An 18,888-nucleotide genomic window follows, 5' to 3' on the forward strand; every position below is an offset into this window, starting at 1 on the left:
CCCTCCGCTTCGGTAGCTGTCGCTGCTCAGAGCCAATCGGTGGCCGTGGTGGGAGGGACAAATGTGTCGGATTCCGCGCGCTGCCGGTCGCGGTGTGGTGGTGTTCGGGGTCGTCCGGGAGTGTTTACCGGTGGAGTCGTATCTCCCGCCATTTTTTTTTTCAACCTGACATTCTCTTTCTCTCATTTGTTCTTTTGTATCAAATACACCCTGCGACCATCTTGGAAGGGTCAGGAGTGAGTGTTTGTTTTTTTTTCCTCGCGAACGGAAGAAAAGAATAAGAGCATTCGTCACCCAGCGAAGACCAAAGTGCATGCTGGGAGTTCTTTTAGAAAGCGCGCCATCGTAATCCTTGTGCCGGGCGCCTTACCTTCACTGCGCCGGGGCTGCGACTCGGAGAAAGCCGTCTCTTTCCATTCCGGCTTTTGGTGAAGTTTATTTGGAGCGCCGTTTTCTTTCCTCTTTAAAACTATTGGATGTTGACGCGCTATGCCCCAACCGTCTCCTTTAATGCGAAGTGAACCGAGGAGAGGACGTTGCTAATCCCACCGCGTCGCACTTATTGTTATTTAGCTGAAGCTAAGCTAAGCTAGGCTAAGCTAACTCGAGCCTAGCTTTGATGCTAGCTAGGCGTTAAATGTCGAGGAAAAGCGCTTTGTGTGATTTCTGTCTAGATTCCCGGAATACATGTTTGTACTGGCGGTCATTTTAACTTGAAGGTCTACACCACGCCGAAGTTTATTTGTGGGAGAAAACAGTCGTAATGGCGCCGCTGCTGGGCCGGAAGCCGTACCCGCTCGCTAAGCCGCCAGCCGAGCCGCCGGGCCCGGCAGAGCAGCTCTACATCATCCCGCACACCAAAGAGGCCTTCATCAACAAAGAGTATCCTTTCCTTTCTTAGCAAGCTAGCTAACTAGCGTCATGGCTTTTCAACTACAATGCAATGCTATACACTCCTACACTTTATATCAAATAACAGCGCGTTTATTATGATTAAAATAAGCTTAACGTTTTTTTGTTGTTGCTATAGTAATATGTCCCGGTTTTGCAGTTGAGCAGTGTGTGAAACAAAACTCTCTAAGTGTCTAATTTGCAACATTTAGTGGCTCTATATGTCGTATTGAATGTTTTGTTTGTTTATTTGTCCTGAGTTAGCACAGGCTAGTTCTCTGTCACAACCTTTTCATTGAAGTTAGCTAGGCTTTGTTTGCTGTAATGTGATTAGTAATGTCAGGGGTTGGTGCTATTTTTAAAGCCGGTGAGACAGAGTCGAGACAGACTCGTATTTGGCGTGAAGAAACTAAAGCCGAGATGGTTTTTGTGGTTTCGGTGCCGCTGAGTGAAGCTCGTGGAATGAGCTTCCGGTTAGCATACACGCTAACATGATGTAGCCGATGTGCTTGTAGTGGTCGTAGGGTGTAGATAGACATACGGGTGTGGTTTTCGGTTTCTTAGGTTAGGACATCATTTGTGGGTGATGATTGTTTTGTTACACGTCGACGATGTGTTTTGTGAAGGACAGGGGATCAGACTCGGAGCTGGATTTCATCTGATCTCCTTTTACACTTCTCTGAGAGTTGATCTGAGGTGCAGTGAAGTCTGCACTAAACTCTAAAACTGCTGGTGTTTAGTATAAATACTCGGTGAGTTGACACATGCAACTGGCAAACCACTTCTCCATGCTCTGTTTCTAACCTCACACACACACTGGTGTTACAGGGATCTTCCAAAGATGGGCTGGTATCATTCATTTTAGTTTTTGTTAATCCTGGTGGAGTTGGGATTCCCCCTGTATTATCTCCACGTCATCAGAAAGCGCTTCAGATGCAGATATGTCTTGGCACGACTTGCGATCAGGGTTTACAGCGCTGTACAGAAAAGCATAAAGCTTCAGAAAGTTGATACAAAACGATACGGGTATGTTTTCTTATTTTTGCTTTCAGTTTTGTTCTATCCAGTTCCCATACCTGCTAACTGGAATCTTCTAGAGTTAACACGCCTTAATAGTGTCAACACGCTGTCTCTTTGACGACAGAGATTTGAACTTCATGTAACGACAGACCTAACGATAGGACGCTTAGATTGTTGTGCCACTAAGCAGCGGGTCGTCAGAGTCACTCGTAATATCCCAGCATCATATTCCTAAATATGTCTTGTCTAAGAGCTGGGCCTGATGCCGCACCTTTTAATAATTGAGCTTCTCTGCTACACCCGGTTGTTAATTATGAACAAGGCCTCTCTTTCTCTCACACACGCATGCAGAGCCCAGGCTGCAGGGTTCTACCGTGAGCAGAGCATAACGTCACCTACTCTCGCGTGTAGGTGTTTTTACAAATTCAGTGTTTTGTGCCTTTTTTTTTGTCTCTGCTGTGCTGTTTTGTTTGTTAGTTTTCTTTAACCGTGCTGCTCAGAGAGTATGAGGCCCGAATGCAGAGATACAGTGAACGGATCTGGACGTGCAAAAGCACCGGCAGCAGCCAGCTCACACACCTGGAGGCCTGGGAGGAAGAGCAGGAGGTCACTGAGCTGTGAGTAACATCATCACTGAACGAGTGCCACTCTTCATCTGTAAATCAAAAGACATTTAGTCCGAGCGGTTTATTTTTGTAGCTACCGAGCAGGTATTTCAGATTCATGTTTTTCACCACCTGATTGTTTGTTTGTGGTAAAGTTTCAGCATGTGAGTTAAGAACAGTTAAAAAAAACTGAATAATTGGTCAGCTTCTCCCGCAACTCTATACAGAATCAAGTGAATGTCACTTGAGCACACTTTCACACTTTGTCTGCTGGCCCAACGCTTTTCCAGTCTCATAACAGAAGCGTAACTTTCCTCACAGTGTACCATGGCTGCACACACTCACACTCATGGAGTTGCATAAACACTGAAGACTAGAGCCTGTGATTGCCCTTGTGTCTACATGTTAGTCTTAGTGCTGGTGCTTTCCCCTATAGCGCCCTCTGCTGGTGTGAGTTATCACAGCGTTTACAGTTGCTCTTTGATAAATGATTGATTTTAATTTAGTCTAGGTAGCCTGCTTCATTTATTCAAATCATTAAATCTGTTTTGCTGTAAAAAGCCATTTACATTCTGTAGTAATATAGAAATAGTTCATCAGATTACATAGTGTGACACGGTTCTTTGCATTGTGGTCGGATGTTTGTTTTTGAAAGCTGTGTTTGTGGTCTTGTGCTTTTTTTCCTCTCCAGGCTGCAAGAGGAATACCCTGTGTGGTTTGAGAAGCCAGTTTTGGAAATTGTACACCATAACACGGTGTCGCTGGACAAACTGGTGGATCTGGCCTGGGTGGAGATTCTCACTAAATACGCCGTAGATGAGGAGTGTGACTTCCTGGTAGGAATTTCTTTCCTGAATGTAGTTCCATGATTATTTCTTAACGGTTTTTTTTTTTTAATAAACTTTATCTCCTATTTTTTTCTGTCTTTCACCACAGGTCGGAAAGGATAAAAGTTTGCGAGTGAAGGTGGTGAAAATTCATCCTCTGGAAAAGGCTCAGGACCAGACGCAGAAAAAGTTGGAGGGAGCGTGTGATTCTCCGTCCAGCGACAAGGAGAACGCCAGCCAGGAGAACCAAAAGAAAGAGCCGCCCAAAGAAGAGGAGAACAACAGGAGAGAGAGCATTTGTAAGTAACTGTAATTTATTATCTTTAGAGATTTTCTATATGAACAAACTTTCACTGTACTGCGAGACTCTGTAATATTCAACGATGTATCTTTTTTTTTTCTTTCCGGTAGGTGATCGGGCACGTCGTTCCCCCAGAAAACTCCCCACCACTATGAAGGAGGAGAAGAAGAAATGGGTGATGCCTAAATTTCTGCCCCACAAATACGACGTGAAGCTCCTCGACGAGGACAAAGTAATCAGTGACGTCCCTGCCGACAGCCTCTTCAGAACAGAGAGACCTCCCAATAAAGAGATAATGCGCTACTTCATCAGGCACTACGCTCTCAGGCTTGGCATGGGAGAGAGCGCCCCCTGGGTGGTGGAGGACGAACTGGTGAAAAAATTCAACCTACCCAGCAAATTCAGCGACTTTCTCTTAGACCCACACAAGGTAGCGTATAGTTACTGACTTGGGGTTAATTCAGTTGCTGTTACCTGTTGCTGAAAACTAGATTGTGTATACATATAAAAATATAAACGTTGCTGCTTTTGTAATGATTGTATTTGATGTATTTAGTTCTTAGCAGAAAATCCCTCATCCAAGAGAAAGAGTCTCAGCTCACCGGAAGGAAAGCCCAACAAGAAATTGAAGCTTCAGGGCTCAGAGTCAGGCATGGATGCAAACGGCGTCAACGAAAAAGGAGAGAACGAGAAAAAGCGGAAGAAAAAGCAAAACATGCCTCTGAGCCCCACTCTCTGGGCAAACATGCAGGTAGGCATTTTGATGAATGTCGCGTTTGTTCATGATGCCTAGATGTAGTACGTTAGCACACGAGCAGCATGTTTTGCTGTCCAAAAAGTTTTTTACGCCATCGTTATACTGACAAATTATAGCGTAAAAGAAGGAAACAAAATAATGGTTAAAAATTACTATGATAAAGCAATATGTAAAAAAAAAAAAAAAAAAAAAAAATATCCGTGATATCTCATGAAGAAGTACTTTTTTTCGTTTCTAGTCCCAGTCCCAAGCGAAGCCTGGCTAATCAGTACCTGATCCTGTTTTCTTGCACCGTCTAAAAAAAAAAGTGCCAGTTTAGATCGGTGACTCCAATTTGCCTCTAGGTTTTTGTGTGATGTCTGATGATTGCTTTTCCAGAGTGTATCTTTCAGCCAGTTTTCCAGATCCGCTGTAGCTCTGACCAGGATAAAAATGCTTACTGAAGATGAGCAGAAGTATTTCCCCCCATTTGTGTATTTTGAATTATTCTACTGTATTTTTTCAGGTGAAGAACCTGAATGGCTCTCCGCTGAAGGTTAAGAATTCAGGCACGCCCAAGAAACCGACGGACGGCAAGAGGAATCACAAGAGCGGCGCAACCAAAACACCCAACAGCCATAAAGCCTCGAAAAAAGACGAAAAGACCTCTAAGAAGCCCCGGATGAAGCAGATGACCCTGCTGGATCTGGCGAAGAGTCCCGCTGCTGCGGGCAGTCCTAAAAAGAGAGCACGGAGCACCGGGCCTGGCACGCCGAAGCTGGGTAAACCTCTGCCTCCCATGGCTCTGCATCTGCTGCGCTTTTATAAGGAAAACAAGGGCAAAGAGGACAAGAAGAGCACACTGTCTTCGTTAGTGAGCAGGGCAGCGAAGACCTTGTCTGCGGAGGACCGCGGGCGACTCCCCGACGAACTGAAGGAGATGGTGCAGAAGCGCTGGGAGCGGCTGGAGGAGAAGCGGCGATGGGCCCTCATGAGCGAGGAGGAGCGGCAGGAGGCGATGCGCAAGAAGCGGGAAGAATTGAAAGAGAAGCTGCGTGAGAAGGCGAAGGAACGGCGCGAGAAGGAATTGCAGCTGAGGCGTGAGCAGCAGCGACGCTTCGAGGACCAGGAGCTCACCGGAAAGAGCCTGCCCACGTTCCGGCTGGTGGACATGCCCGAGGGCCTGCCAAACGCTCTGTTCGGTGACATAGCTATGGTCGCAGACTTCCTCAGCTGCTACTCTGATCTACTGTTGCCTGACAAGCAGTACCCGATCACAGCGCAGTCACTTATGGAGGCTCTAGCAGGTGACAAGGGAGGCTTTCTCTACCTAAATCGTGTCCTGGTGGTGCTGCTCCAGACGCTGTTGCAGGACGAGCTGGCCGAGGCCTACAGTGAGCTGGACATGGCTCTGTCTGAAATCCCGCTGACGATGCACTCCGCGTCGGAGTTAGCACGCCTGTGCCTGCGCCCGACCGACGTGCAGGGTGGCGAGAGCGCCCGTGACTCTGACGACTGGCACGGCGGTGGCTGTTTCGACGACGTCTTGGGTGCGGAGCTCCTGGAACGGCTCGAGACGACCGAGGTGTTCGAGCTTGCGCCGGCCGAGAAGGCGAGTCTGCTGGTGGCCCTGTGCCATCGCATCCTCATGACCTACTCTGTGGAGGACCACGTGGAATCGGCGCACCTGCGCTCTTCTGAGCTCTGGAAGGAACGCATCGCCACGCTCAAGGAGGCCAACGTGCGCCGCAAGGCTGAGAAGCAAAAGCGCAAGGAGCAGATGGAGTCCAAGACCCAGGACATGGCAGTTAAAAAGGAGAAGAAGAAGGAGACGAACGGCAAGGAGGACGTGTCCAAAGTCAAGGTGGAACCGGAAGACATGATCAGCACGGTGAAGAGCCGCAGGCTGATGGCTATGCAGGCCAAAAAGGAGAAGGAGGAGCTTGAACGCCAGAACAGAGGTGAGCGAGAGACAAGAACGTGTAATAGAACATAGAGGGAGGGAGGACAGAAGAGATTCTGGTTATAATTCAAACGATAAGCTTACATTTGCGCAATTGGGATTATGCGTAAACACTAGGTTTACACAAATCAGTCAGTAATCTGATCACGTTTAGAAAAATTCTCCAAAAAGTTGTTCTCCAAAAATGTTCACTGGTGCTACAGCACAAATTATGTTGTGAAAGAAGCAGAAACTGCAAGAATAGTGAGGGTGAAGCACATCCATGTTCTTGAGAAATTCAGGTAGTTGTATACTCTTAGCCTCTGTATTTACCGTGCTGTTCTTCCGTACGGACGTAGAGCGCATGGAGAAAGAAGCCGAGGAGGAGCGGATCAGGAAGCAGAGGGCTGCAGTAGAGCGTGCCTTCCACGAGGGCCTCGCTAAGGCCAAGCTGGTGATGAGGAGAGCACCACTTGGCACTGACCGCAACCACAACCGGTATACACTCACTCACACACACTCACTCATCTAAAAATATACCAACAAAAACATCCCTATAATTAAAGACATTGGTTCCATGGATTAAAGCTTCAGGAAAAAGAGCGGAGTTATCAGTAGTTGTTTTTATATTGTCACAAACATAAGTATTCACAAATGAAAATGTTTTCCTTCTTTTAGATGCTAAGAGTTGTAGTGATTTTTATTAAGCCTACCAGCGCCTGAGACCTGGGAGAAGCACGAGCAGTCGTTGTTCACGTTTTTTTTTTTTTTTTTTTTTTTAATTTTATTGGTGACTTTATTTGTAGGTAAACGGAGAGTTTTTAGTTATAACTGGTGTGAATTTGAAATTAGTCACTAGGTAGATCAGATAACATGCATATTTTTCACATGTTCATGGTCTAATGCTGAAAATGTGTCGGCGTTGTATAAAGCACATGTTTTTCAACACCACCAAATCCAAGGAGTTATTTATAAATGCAAGAAGAAGAAAGCCCAGAAATTCTGTATTTATCATTCATTTCCATCCCTATAGAGAATCTCCTGCCTGATCACTAGCCAAATGGCTGGTTTCTGCTTTGGATAATGGATGCGACAGGGCCATCATGTTGCCGTTGGTATTTATTTATTTATTTATTTATTTTTGTGTGTGTGTGTAGGTATTGGCTGTTCTCTGACGTCGTTCCTGGACTTTATATAGAAAAAGGCTGGGTGCACGAGAGCATCGACTACAGCTTCACTCTTCCACCTGAGCAGACACAGGGAGATGAGGAAGAGGAAGATGAAGAGACGGAGGGTGAGGGTGCTATCGACGTTTACTTGAATGGAGACAATTGACAATACAGAGATATTTTCATTAATTTTGTTTATTTATGATGAGTGAAATGACAACTTGCCCTCTTGTTCCAGCAGGCATGTTTGAGTGAAATCTTGCATTTGTTAGCGATACTGTGTGTGTTACATGCACCTTTTATTGTTACTAATAAAGGTAATCATAAGTTCACTAAATTCATTTGAAATAAATCCAGCATTATCTCTTCTCTAGATGTGGAGAAAGAAGATGAGGCAAGTATAGCCAGCGCTACTAATGAGAGTGGCCAGCAGGGGGCTCCAGCTCCGGAGACCTGCATAGAGACGACCGTGCCCAAGCTGGGTCAAAACCTCTGGTAAATAAATCTTAGAAATACTGAGTTCAGTGAAAAGGCGCGTTTGCTTATCTACTTCTATTTTATTGTATCTGTGGCAGCATTTGAGGTTAATGAAGTGGTATGCAGCTCAGCTCTATGTAGACCATCGCTAATAAGATATGCAGCCCAAGTAGTTAGCGTCTGTCTTTTTTTCTTTTTTTTTCTCCCAAGCACACAGATGCATTTTATGCACGACGGTTTTGTAGAATGTTTTCTCTTCACTCAGGTTCGTGTGCGACACTCAGAAAGATCTGGATGAGCTCATAGAAAGCCTTCACTCACAAGGTGTGCGAGAGAGCGAACTGAAAATGCAACTGGAACTCAAGTGAGTGTGCGTGTGTTCCCTGAGCTAATACATTAAGTGTTATGCATGTACATTGTGCTTTATGATTGGGTATTTGTATTATTTATTTAAGGTACCAGGATATCATGCACTCCATCCACCTGAGCCGGAAGGTGAACACCGGTCTGCGCACTTGTGATGGCTACCAGGAGCTCCTCAAATACCTGCGCAGCGACATCATCGAGGTATCTTCGCGTCTGGAGAAGGGCGGACTCGGCTTAATGGAAAACACGGCCGTGTTTGAGGAGCAGGTGAGGGACTTGGAGAGAGGGATCCTCCTGGTGCTTGTGTTTTGAGGCGGGTCAGTAGGTTTGAGGTTTGGGCTCTCCCGTCTCATCCTGAACGCTGTTATTGTTAGGAAGGTGGCAACATTTTAATAAGGGTCTTGATATCTCAATTGGTCTTAATCATATTCATAACGTTTAAGGTGTATAATTAAATTAAACGTGTACATCTTGCAGATTTTTGTTTGAAGAAATTCATTTCTTCAGAGAACTGAAATTGTTTCTTGATTTAAAATACATAAATAAATAAATTATTTTCTTTCAGGTGCGACACCTGGAAAACCTGAAGGACTTTGGTGAGTGTGTGATAACGTTGCAGGAGAGCGTGGTTAAGAAGTTTCTTCAGGGCTTCATGGCTCCGAAGCAGAAGAAAAAGAAGAAGCAGACAGGGGAAGAGAGCGGAAAGACGGAGGAAGTGGATGAGGAGAAAAAACTGGCTGAGGAGGCTAGGGTGAGTGTGTGTGTGCGTGCATGATTGTGTTAATTTTGTGAGAACAGGTTTTTCTGTGTTTCAATCAGGATTAATGTTAAAAAAATAAAAGGGTTATTGAATTTCTTTCTGCAGGTGGCGACTGCTGTGGAGAAGTGGAAGTTTGCTATACGCGAGGCTCAGACCTTCTCACGCATGCACGTGCTCTTGGGAATGCTGGACGCGTGCATCAAGTGGGACATGTCAGCGGAGAACGCTCGCTGCAAAGTGTGCCGCAAAAAAGGTACGACTGCAGCAGGTTTAAGGCGTCTCATGTAAGGTTCCTAAAGCAACACTCTGTAAAGAACCAAAGTACGTTTGCTGCAGATTCACAACCACAAAATGTGCTTAAACGCTCCACTTTTTTCATTTCCCAGTAGGAGAGGACGATAAGTTAATCCTGTGTGATGAGTGCAACAAAGCCTTCCACCTCTTCTGCCTGAGGCCTGCACTGTATCGCATTCCCGAAGGGGAGTGGTTGTGCCCGGCCTGCCAACCGACCATCGCCCGCCGCTGCTCGCGTGGAAGGTGAGCGAAGGAAACGTGTCTGAGAACGTACACACCCGTAACACGTCCATACTCTCTCAGGCATTCTTTATATACAAGAGCACACCCCGATCCTCTTCTCTCATCTGTGTGTGACCGACAGAAACTATAACGAAGACACGGAGGAAGAGCAGGATGAAGAGGATGAAGAGGAGGACGAGTCAGAAGAGGATGATTCTGAGGACGAGGAGCAGAGGAATACAGGGCACAGCTGTGAGTCTTTATTATTATTATTATTATTATTATTATTATTATTAAACCTTGATATCTCCTCCTCCTTTCTCCAGCGCTCACCAGGGTTCCAGAAACCGTTCACCTGACGCACGATTTAACTGATTGACTTGCATTTTCATTGTTCTTTCCGATTTAACAGTGAGACCGAGGAAGAAGATGAAATCGTTCCTGAGGCCCAAAGGTCAGAGCAAGTCATCGTCCAAGAAGCATTCGCCACCAAGTGCCAAAACTGCATCTAAATCTAAAGCTGCTGCCAAATCACGGACAAGCAACAGTGCAGACATTGATGAATTGGTGAGTTTAAAAGTTAAAATAAAATTGTTAAATGTACATGTGCGTTAGGGGATCAACTGGATTTTTTTTTTTTTTCTTCAAATAATTTATTTTGAGAAGAATACACCCCTGTATTAACCTGATACATATATACTGGAGCATGTGTAACCCTATAAGCAACCGCACAAGTCTGTACATTCAGGTATGTATAGTGTGCCCCCAACCCCCCCGGGCATTTGGGACTGTTATTTTGGGTTGGGATGGGAATTGTTGGTTAAACAAAAACCAGAAATTGTCCAGTGACACATACACTTCCAAAGGTGTTCCTTTTTCTCTTGGGGTTTTTTTTTGTACCTTGTTTTGATATATATATTTAAAAAAAAAAGTACACATGCGTGTGTCACGAGAACTGATACTTCGGTACCAAGTCGGTACCAACATTCTTAAAATGTGACGGTACTTGTTTTTCTGGAGTAGTGTTAGCACCGTTTGTAATGAAAGTACTGAGGTTGCTATTCTTCCGGACCTGATGGGGACAGCAAATACGCGTAAGTGTTTTAGTCAGTCCACAAGTGGTGAAGAAGAGGGGGAACGCCTACAAGCACACGGGAAAAACTACAGAAGTTTAGCTTAGCTTAACAAGTTTAGCTCCGCCCCGACTCGTTGAGAGGAAAGCTAGTATCAGTTTCCAGTGTGCAACCGATGTTATCGTTCATTTCAAACAAAGCGAGGAAAAGGTCCTATATTATGTTTGTTTGAGGCAGCTGGCATTGTAGCCGTGAAACCAGCTAACGTTATGTTCCATGTAATGTTAGCGATAGCCAGTTATTTGTTAACGACGCTAAAACATTGCAATGTTATAAAGTACCTCCTAATGGGCCACCATGCATCGCCATTCAGCCCGTGTCCTGTCAGCTAAATGTAGCCTAATGTCACTGATAATTATTCAACTGTTCATGCTTTTAATCAATCTTTTTGGCCTGCCACCATATCAGTGAATTTAAACTAATGCTTGCATTCAGAGTATAAGGGGTGTGTGTGCGTGCGTTTAGGAGTGCACCTTTGGAGACTCATTGTCAGACAGTCTTTGATAACTAAAATACCCTCTCGCTCTCTTTGCCAGTATCAGCCAGAGGAAGATGTCCTCCAGGAGAGTTTTTTTTATTTTTTTATTTTTATACCACACCATGGTATCGACTTTGGTATCGAATATCGTGTTCTTTTGGTGGTATCAGTACCGACTACTAGATTTTTGGTATCGTGACATCCCTAGTGTGCACACATGGCAACTACGTATGAATGAGAACAAAGATTCTTCTGAAGAATTGACCCTGCTTGGGTTATGCCACACAAACAGGTTTAACATTTTTAGGCATCTCATAATGATTGTGGTTAATTTTGGATTTGACTTCTGCAGGTGCGCCAGAGCTCCAGAACAGGAGGAAACAAGCAAGCACAGGAGCTCGAGAAGTGTGAAGAGATCCTCCAAAAATTGATTAAATTCCGTTATAGCTGGCCCTTCAGGTACTCTCTCTCTGTCAAAAGTTTAGACACACTATATTTTTCCACATTTTAGAATAGTAATGGTCATCAAAACTCTGGAATAACACAAATGGAACTATGGGAATTATGTTGATTAAAAGTTTAGAGTGTGCCTATTACGGTTTTTCAGATATTCCCTTTCATGTAGTGTGGTGTTTAGTTGTTTGTGAATGCAAAACGTCTGCAAAGTTTCAAAAATCAAAGCACACGACAAGCTGAGTTATCGACTCCCAAAAGGAGGAACCGATTCTGAACAGCTGAAACAAGTTGTTAGTGATTCCAGACTTTACTTCCTGTACGAAACTACCTAGGTTTGTAACAAAAGACCCTGCCTCTGGTCTTCATCGGCTGCTTGCTGACAGACAGAGCTGATATTCTTTATGGTAGTGGGCGTTTCCTTTTAGACACACTCAGTGGTAGACCAATCACAACAGACTGGGACATCTGACCAATCAGAGCAGAGTATGCTCTCTGAAAGGAGGAGTTTAGAATGAATCATTTAGAGCTGATCATTTAACAAGTCTGCGGGGGGAGGTGATGCTGCAGTTTAAATTATGAGCACATTAAAGTTTTTTTTTTTTTTTTTTTTTTAAACCTTAGATGCAGCTATTGTAAATCTATTGTACGAGTCCTCTAAAACAAAATTAGGCACGCTTCAAAACCATAATAGGTGTGTTTTTCATATTTTAGCATCTTCAAAGTAGACACACTTTTGGCCTAGAATTTTGAGAAATGTATTATTTTCTCAACCGATTTCTTGAGGAATCTCCCTGAGATGCTTTTTAATCAGTATTAAAGGAGTTCCTACCTACGCTGGACTCTTACTAGCTGCTTTTCAGAATATTTTGCTCAGTCAACCGTAAAAAATAAATACATTTTATACATAGCATCAAAAGACTAAGAATCGTTTACAACACACGGCCTTAGATGTTTGGTTTAAATATGTGGGTATTGAATTGTGAAATGAACTAACAGCTCTAGTAACCTTCTCACACACCTGGACCTGTATGAGCACTCGTTGCATTTCCCTAACTGGGTTCTCTTTACGCGTTCAGAGAGCCGGTGTCGGCGGAGGAAGCCGAAGACTACCAGGACATCATCAGCACTCCCATGGATTTCAGCACCATGCAGAGCAAGTTCAAGTCGTCGCAGTACCGCAGCCCGCAGGACTACATCGAGGACATGAAGCTGGTGTTCAGTAACGCCGAGGAATACAACCAGCTGGGCAGCAGCGTGCTGCAGTGTATGAGTCGCACTGAGCAAACGTTCACCGAGCTGCTTCATAAGATCCTACCCGGGGTTACCTACCTACGCCGCAAAGCTAGGAAACGCAACACTCCGCTACAGGACGACGACGAGGACGATGAGGAAGACGAGAAGAGAGTGAGGAAAATACAGAACGGCAAACAGGAAAGTTCTGCCTCTAAAAGTCGGGAAGAGAGCAGCAGCCGGTCCACGAGACACGGCAGCAGATGGCGCAGGCAGGAGGAGAGTGAAAGCGAGGACGAGGATGAAGAGGACAGGGTCACAAGGAGGAGCAAACGGACAGCAGCCTCGTCAAGCCGCAAGGACTACCGGGAACAGGACAGCGATAGTGAGAGAGAGAACAGGAGAACTCGCTTGAGGAAGTCAGGGAGGAGGGCAGGTGATGACGAGGAGGCAAGCAGCGATGACGAATCAATCGGTCAGCGACATTCCAAGAGGCAAAAACGCTCACTATAAAGTCCCAGGGTGCTTTTTGTGTTTTTTTTTTGTTGTTGTTGTTTAAAATGGATTCTTGTCCTCCTTGATCTTCTACCTCCCTCAGTTCCAAAAGGCAAAGTGGACCCACTCTCACAGAAACCTCTCAAACTGCCCCATGTAGATTTTTTCTTTTCTTTTCCTGGTTTATTAGACTTGACGCTTTGTGTTCATATTGCTAAATACGAAAGAAACTGATTTATATTTGTAAGTTGTTTATTACTGGTGACTTTTTTTTTTTTTCTTTTTTTTCCTTTTCTCAACCAGGAAATTTATGATCTCTGATGAGATGATCTCTGTGAGCTCTTAAAAGGCAATTTTTGTTTCAATTTTGGCCTTAAGCCATTTGCTTCATGTATATGTATATTAAAAAAAAAAAAAGGATTTGTCATTGGGATAACTTGACATATGTCTGTGTCTCATTTTGATGATGTCAGAATGTCAGGTAGGGCTGCTGAATAGAGTTTCAGAAGTACCAGGCAGGTTGCCTGTGACTGAATATGTCCTAGATGTTTTTTTTTGTTTGTTTGTTTTTGTGTTTTTTATTATACGAAAATAAAATAACGCACTATAATTGGAACTCCAGCTGTGCTTGTGGTGTACCGATACTACGCACTATTTTCTTGGGGACAACCAGCACCAAAAGGGTTATTTGGAATTCATTGTTTTTGTTGAATTTTTCAGAGTACAAGTACCTATGAATAAAGCATTTTTCTGTATCTGAAATCATGTCTGCTGGATTCACCTTTTGTTTCTGTAAATTTGAGTTTATAAACTTTTATAGTGTCAAACCATTTACTAGTAGTTTGGCAAAGACAAATCTAAACGCCTCAATACACCCAGTTCAAGTCAAGTATTGTCTTAAAATTAAAGCTCTTCTCATCTTAGTGTTGGTGCACCTTGTGCTCTCTGGATTTCCTAAAAGATTTTGTAGGGTTCTCTTTTTATCTACATGTAATTCTAGCAGAGGAGCTATGGTGTTTTTTGATTGTTTTTTTTTTTTTTTTTCTTCTCCAAAAATGTTTTTCTTTATTTAATAAACACCCACCACTGTCTGTTTTTCCCATCTTTTTCAAAGATTAGTGAGAAATCTGTCCTGAGTGATTTGAGTGTCAGAGGCTCAGTGTTGTGCTGAACGTATTTATGTGTTTCTTAGCCTCGATGATTGATTTGATTTTTATTTTTTATCATAAAAGTTGCTTTTTTCTTCCCTTTACCTGGTTGAAGCTTGGATGATGTACATGTGCTGGGATCACTGATCCTCTTTCACTGCCATATGTTTCCCAGCTTTGCTTCTGAAGATCTGCCTTCTAGGAGAGAGGCTGATAATACGACTAACGTTCTCAAGAGCTCAGGGATTACAAACCTAAATCAAAAAAAGCCTCGATGTAGTGAAAACAATGGTAAATGGTGCTGTTATCCCAGGCGACCTGCAGGTGGCAGTCTAGTACAGCATTTATATGCTTAGCTTACATGCATCACTATGATGACCTGCTTATGAATAAAATCTTCATGTAGGCCCTTCTGGTGGAATGAACAGGACAGGACCAATGTGTAGTACTTCAGCTGCGTCCTTCTGAAGTAATAGCTCTACAGCTTGTATCTATCAGCCCCTTTTTATTTGTGTATATGGGTATGTAAATACAGAGTTCTTCAATCAAATTAGGAGTACTTTAAATCTGTGCTTATTTTGCCAAAAGATTGGGTGAATTAAGGATTTGGTTAAGGTGCAAGTGATCTTGTACCAACTGTCTTTTTAGGTCGTGATGCTTAGAATAAACTGACTTTCCTGTTTAATCTTGTGGAATAAACAAGACAATTACGCGCTCACACCCGTTCTCTTTAATCCTGGATTAGGCCGAGTGTTCCTGGAATCATGTATATATGAATGAAATGTCTTAGTGCAAGAGAGCTGATGTAAGGTTGTGTTCATCAGTGTGTGATATGCAAAAGCTGCTTCAATATCAGCACTCTCAATCAGGTTGTTTGATTTTTTTCAAATATGGCCCCAGGTCTGAATTATTTGTATTTTTTGGTAACCTTAGCACAGTGATTAAGATCAGTCTGAACCTTGAGGAGGCTGAACTTCATGATTGTAGACCCAGAATGATGCTGACGAGCCAACCTGTTTTGTCCTAGTTAACATTTCCCCCTTCTTGTGATTAGCACTTGGATTCTGTGTACATCTTAATGCTGTTTATGTTCTCGGTATATTTTCGAAAGGATAATTTGGGGCATGTTACTCATCGGAAGGTTAACATCTGTTTCCGGTGTGAATTTAAAACCTTGCAGAAATCTACTGGCTTCTATTTCCACCTCAATTATTGTTGAAGGGCTTGGTGGGCACATTTCTATTTCCATATATAGATTATTTACAGCCTACATGATAAATTGATCATGATCTCATATGTACGTTTTTTTTTGTTTTGTTTTGTTTTGTGAAAGTTCCCCCAATCTATTTGAGTCATCACTGCCAGTTGTAAAACCTTGTAATATAATAAGAGGTTAGGGACAGCTTAATGAACCAACCTGAGGTTGAAATTTTTTTTTTTTTTTTTTTTCTTTTTTTTTTTTTTTTTTAATAAAACCTTGAACAACGTTCAAAATTTGTCTTTGTCTTTCTTCACCCTTCAGTTGCCTGCACTTAAGCTATGAAAAGAGTGATTAGTTGACCGTGCTGTGCAAATTGGGTACGCTCCAAAGTAAGAGTGTACATTGGCAGTAAGTTTGGGTCATGGTAAAGGTGTGAAAGCACTACAGTCACAACAAGCAGAGGCAGGAGAGGTTTTCCCTTTCTCTCCATGAAAGCAGCTTATTTTTGTCTTAACAATTTCCTCTCGTGTATCTGCATGTGTTCCCCCCGTTACCCAAATTGCGGATGGAGAGAGAGGGGCGCTCCTTTCATTCTTTTAATTATAGGCACTGGTGTTTTGCTTGGAGCTCTCAGGTGGCACCAGGTAATTACCCTTGTACCTCGTTCCGCTTGCTCCACATGGCCTGGCCCCCACAACTTTCCACTGAGGAGGAGAGGGGACCCTGAAAGGTGAGACATGTAGAACAAGAGGACCTTCTGTGGAAGGCCAGATGATGGAAGAAGGACAGCTTTGGAAAGCTGGAACTTTGAGGAATGAGAAGAGATGAAGTGGTGGGAAACAGACCCTGCCTGTTTGAGGTGGGTGGATGGAAGGAAAAAGGCGAGAATGTCGATAAATCAGGTTCAGAAGCACCGAAGAGGAAACGTTTTTAAGTTTCTTTTTATTATTATTACTATTTTAACTATTGATTCTTGTGAACATCCACTGTGTTGATTTAAAGTGGGCACGATTTCATTTCACATGTTAATGCAGTTCAGCAGAGGGATGGAAAGTTAAGTATGGAAATTCTATCATAAATATGCGTGATCACAGGACAAGGGTTTTTCATTTGCACCTATTCTATTTAGATCTGCACTGGTTGTGTCACATTTCCTGAAAAGAAGGGTGTAGGAAAGAAAAGAATGAGTCATGTGGAAATATATTCTCATTTATAATCAGCGGTAGTGTATTGTTGAAGTCTGTGTATAAAATGTACAGTTTTGGCTCTTAAAACTTCAGCCATGATAAAAATCACTAACTCACGCTTTCTTGTGGCTTATTTCTTTACTAATGGCATTTGGTTCTTCCTTCTGTCTTTGAGCTTTAACAACATTACACAGTGCCTTCATGAAAAATGAGCAAAACTTACAATATCTAAAGAGTAATTATAAAATATATAAAAAGTATAATTAATCATTTACCTTAAGTGTCGTTTATCTGAAATCATTTAAGTCCGCATTGACCAATATGAACCAATGCCCTAATTAACACCATGTTTGCAGTTAACTGGCAAAACAAACTGATGAATACTAACAAGGACCAATATTTACTCCAGAAATCAACAGTCAGGTGTGTTTAGTTAACATCTAAACAAATGTCAATTAATGTGTTAACATATAACGTTACTTGGTTAACATGAATTCTAGTTTATTAATGCTGGTGTTTGTTGCTTGGTAATGTTGGATGATTCGGAAAATGATATTAGTTAAGGGAACAATAATGTAAAGCATTACCAAAGAATAATAATGCAAATATATCACAAAGTGATGTATTGAGTATACTGAGCTAGAACACATTACAAGGGCATTGTATAGTTTTATATATATGGTAAAGATCTATCTATCTATATCTATATCTATCTATCTATGTCTATATCTCTATCTATATCTATCTATCTATCTCTATCTATATCTATCTATCTATGTCTATATCTATATCTCTATCTATCTCTATCTATCTATGTCTATATCTATCTATCTATCTTTATTTATATCTATATCTATCTATCTATCTATCTATATATATATATATATATATAAATATATATATATATACACACACACACACACACACATATAGATAGATAGATAGATAGATAGATAGATAGATATGTATATCTATACAGTACTGTGCAAAAGTTTTAGTCACCCCATTTCTTTGAGTACAAACTTTGTTATAGCTTTTTATTTGATGACTTCAACATTATCGAGTCAGTACAAAAACTTTTTATATTTCCAAACATTAGTTTTCCAGCACAAAATTAAAATGTTACAGAAAAATGTTTGTATGTCAGTAAAGAAAGCAGCATATTAAGCGGTAAGAGACACTTTTTAGACAAAAAACACAATGAAGGCTGCTGGGTTTTGCTGCAAAATTAAGAAGCGAGTGCGACAGTCAAAGTCTCCAGAAGAACCGTGTCTGGTTCTGCAAGATGCTCAATAAACCCTACAGATCATTTCCTTATAAAACTACAGAAAGTGCACCTGAGACTACTCATTTGTTTTTAAAGCAAAGGGTCATCAAACTACATAGTGACTTTCATTTATTACTGTTCATTCCTGCACAGTACTTTATATATATATATATATATATATATATATATATATATATATATATATATATATATATATATATATATATATATGTGTGTGTGTGTGTGTGTGTGAGTGTGTGTGTGTGTGTGTGTGTGTGTGTGTGTTTGACTGTCTCTTATTTATCTTGTGTGTTTTGATAAATGAATGAAAGTTTGTGATAATAGACAGTAACCCTATCCACACACACCTCATTAAGCCATTAAAAATAAGGGCAGAAGCAGCTGTCCAGCAGGAGTTCCTGGAAAAGGGAGGATATCTTACGGAGGTGTAAGCCTGTGTAACTGAGACCTTTTGCTCTCTATGTGTGTGTGTGTGTGTGTGTGAGAGAGAGAGAGAGAGAGAGAATAGGGAAGTCAGTTAGGAATGTTTGTGTGCTCATAAATGTATTGGTTTGCATATGATAATGCATTGTTTCTGTGTATAAATACCCCATTGCATGCACATAAATACCATGAGCATGCAGGCTCATGTGTTCTGAGTGTATCTGCATGAGTATGAATAG

General features: G+C 42.3%; 1 protein-coding gene across 2 annotated transcripts; it reads left to right on the top strand.

The window, feature by feature from the left end:
- The first annotated feature begins 52 nt into the window (after window positions 1–52).
- Window positions 53–15,294, top strand: baz1b (bromodomain adjacent to zinc finger domain, 1B). 2 transcript variants are annotated; one of them, XM_053623546.1, is made up of 19 exons: window positions 53–882; window positions 2,412–2,528; window positions 3,208–3,352; window positions 3,453–3,642; window positions 3,755–4,074; window positions 4,201–4,395; window positions 4,907–6,341; window positions 6,682–6,820; window positions 7,480–7,616; window positions 7,866–7,986; window positions 8,234–8,332; window positions 8,424–8,601; window positions 8,900–9,085; window positions 9,200–9,347; window positions 9,481–9,631; window positions 9,753–9,862; window positions 10,023–10,177; window positions 11,574–11,680; window positions 12,754–15,294. In XM_053623546.1, exons 1-19 carry the CDS (start codon window positions 764–766, stop codon window positions 13,418–13,420), a joined length of 4,719 nt encoding a protein of 1,572 aa, XP_053479521.1. In that variant the 5' UTR covers window positions 53–763; the 3' UTR covers window positions 13,421–15,294. The 2 variants fall into 2 exon arrangements, with proteins under 2 accessions (XP_053479521.1, XP_053479522.1); XM_053623547.1 differs by having other exon boundaries at window positions 54–882; window positions 9,484–9,631.
- The last annotated feature ends 3,594 nt before the right edge of the window (window positions 15,295–18,888 follow it).

The sequence above is a fragment of the Ictalurus furcatus genome, chromosome 4 (assembly GCF_023375685.1).
Source record: "Ictalurus furcatus strain D&B chromosome 4, Billie_1.0, whole genome shotgun sequence".
NCBI classification, from domain to species: domain Eukaryota; kingdom Metazoa; phylum Chordata; class Actinopteri; order Siluriformes; family Ictaluridae; genus Ictalurus; species Ictalurus furcatus.